This window comes from Plasmodium cynomolgi (genome assembly GCF_000321355.1).
Source record: "Plasmodium cynomolgi strain B DNA, scaffold: 0491, whole genome shotgun sequence".
Classification (NCBI taxonomy): Eukaryota; Apicomplexa; class Aconoidasida; order Haemosporida; family Plasmodiidae; genus Plasmodium; species Plasmodium cynomolgi.
The window spans coordinates 1-1,652 of NW_004192921.1; the positions used below are offsets into that span (position 1 = coordinate 1).

A 1,652-nucleotide genomic window follows, 5' to 3' on the forward strand; every position below is an offset into this window, starting at 1 on the left:
TTTATTCGTCTCAATCACTAATGTAAAATATAAATACATCATATTAATGTTATAAATTAGTTTCATAGAAATAACCACATTTCTGTCATAATAGAAACTTTTTTAAGAACAGTCATTGTAATTTTCTTTAAATAATATTTACGAATTCGTAGAAAATCTAATATAAATATTTCAAAATATATGTTTTAAATAATTTCATTTACTTATCGCTGCCATAAATATATAATACATAAGTGAATTTAACGTTATGGGATTTACAATATTGTTTATATTTAGTTTGAGACATTAAACTGGCTAAAAAAAATTTTCTACTTTTATGATATTTAATAGTGGTATTTTGCTGTATTATAAAAAATAAAATAACGATTAGTTCCATAATAACCTTAAAATTGAGTGGTAAAATGTGCATATTTTTTTAAGTTCCGCGAATAATGAAATGGTCAGCGTAAAAATTTATTGATGGAAAGTTATATACAATACATATTTTTTATTAATCCTTATAGTTTAAAATAGTATTACATTCTATTAAATTCAAATAATGTCAAAAAAAATGAAGACATCATCTGAGAAAACTTTGGTATATATGAATATATGTCATTTTTATACATTACTAATTATAGAAGAACTTTGACTTGAAACAAAAGAAAAATTATATTATGAGAACACAACTTTGGTAATGATTTGTTAACCTTTTCATTATTCTTATCAGGAGGAAGCTGCAAAAGCTGTAGCGCTGCATGAAATTCATGAAGAAGCTTTATTTTCAGAACTTATTGAATCTTCTGATTTTGATCAATTTTGTAATGGAATCGATAATACTCTAAGTTCCAAAAGTAGAAAAGACAAATACCTTTGCATTAAACTAGTACGTCCTTTAGAAAAGTTAAGTATATCGGGTTATTCTGAACGTAATAATTACTGCAATTACATACGTTATTGGTTATATGAACAAATAAGTGAAATTCATACTAACAAATCTGCAAAGATTGCTGATGTACATATGATGATTTCTGTTCCCATTATTTTGATGAGATATATTAGTTTTGCTTTTCAAATTTTATATTTCTTGATTTAATCTTTCATCCATGTTTTGTCTCTTCCTTTTTTGAGCATTTATGCATGAACAGAATGCAGTAAAATAATATTAAGGGAAAAAATTATATATTAGTAATACAGTAATTGTAATATAATAATTTTTATTTGCAGGTGTATATTTTAAATTTTATCAAAATAATTATAATTTAAGTAAAACTTCTAACATTATACAAAATAAATAAAAGGAAACAAAGGAATAATATAATAGTAGACGAAATTGTAATAAGAGCAATGATGTTATATCCTTTTGTGGGTTGTAAGTATATGTGTACATTTTTATATTTAGTTCCATTTTGCATATGATCATTATATGTATTTCTAAAATCTTCCAATGCGTCATAGTAATCACGATGAGTGCCATCTTCATATTTCTTTATGTACATTTAATAAGAATTTGATCATTTGGGAGCATATTTACATTCCTTTTATTTTTTTTTTTTGGTTTTAGCTTGATGCTTTATATGCATCAAAATCCTTGTATTGTGTAATTAGTTCATTAAGCTTTATATATGTTTCATATATAACGTACTCTTTATGTTCATTACATATTATGAAAT

At 23.7% G+C, this 1,652-nt stretch overlaps 1 protein-coding gene across 1 annotated transcript; it reads left to right on the forward strand.

Moving 5' to 3' along the window:
* Positions 1-550: 550 nt before the first annotated feature.
* On the forward strand, positions 551-1,075 carry PCYB_004360 (CYIR protein; the record flags this gene model as incomplete). Its single annotated transcript, XM_004227857.1, has 2 exons — positions 551-577; positions 710-1,075. The coding sequence occupies 2 exons, from the start codon at positions 551-553 to the stop codon at positions 1,073-1,075; spliced, it is 393 nt and encodes a 130-aa protein (XP_004227905.1).
* Between the last annotated feature and the right edge of the window lie 577 nt (positions 1,076-1,652).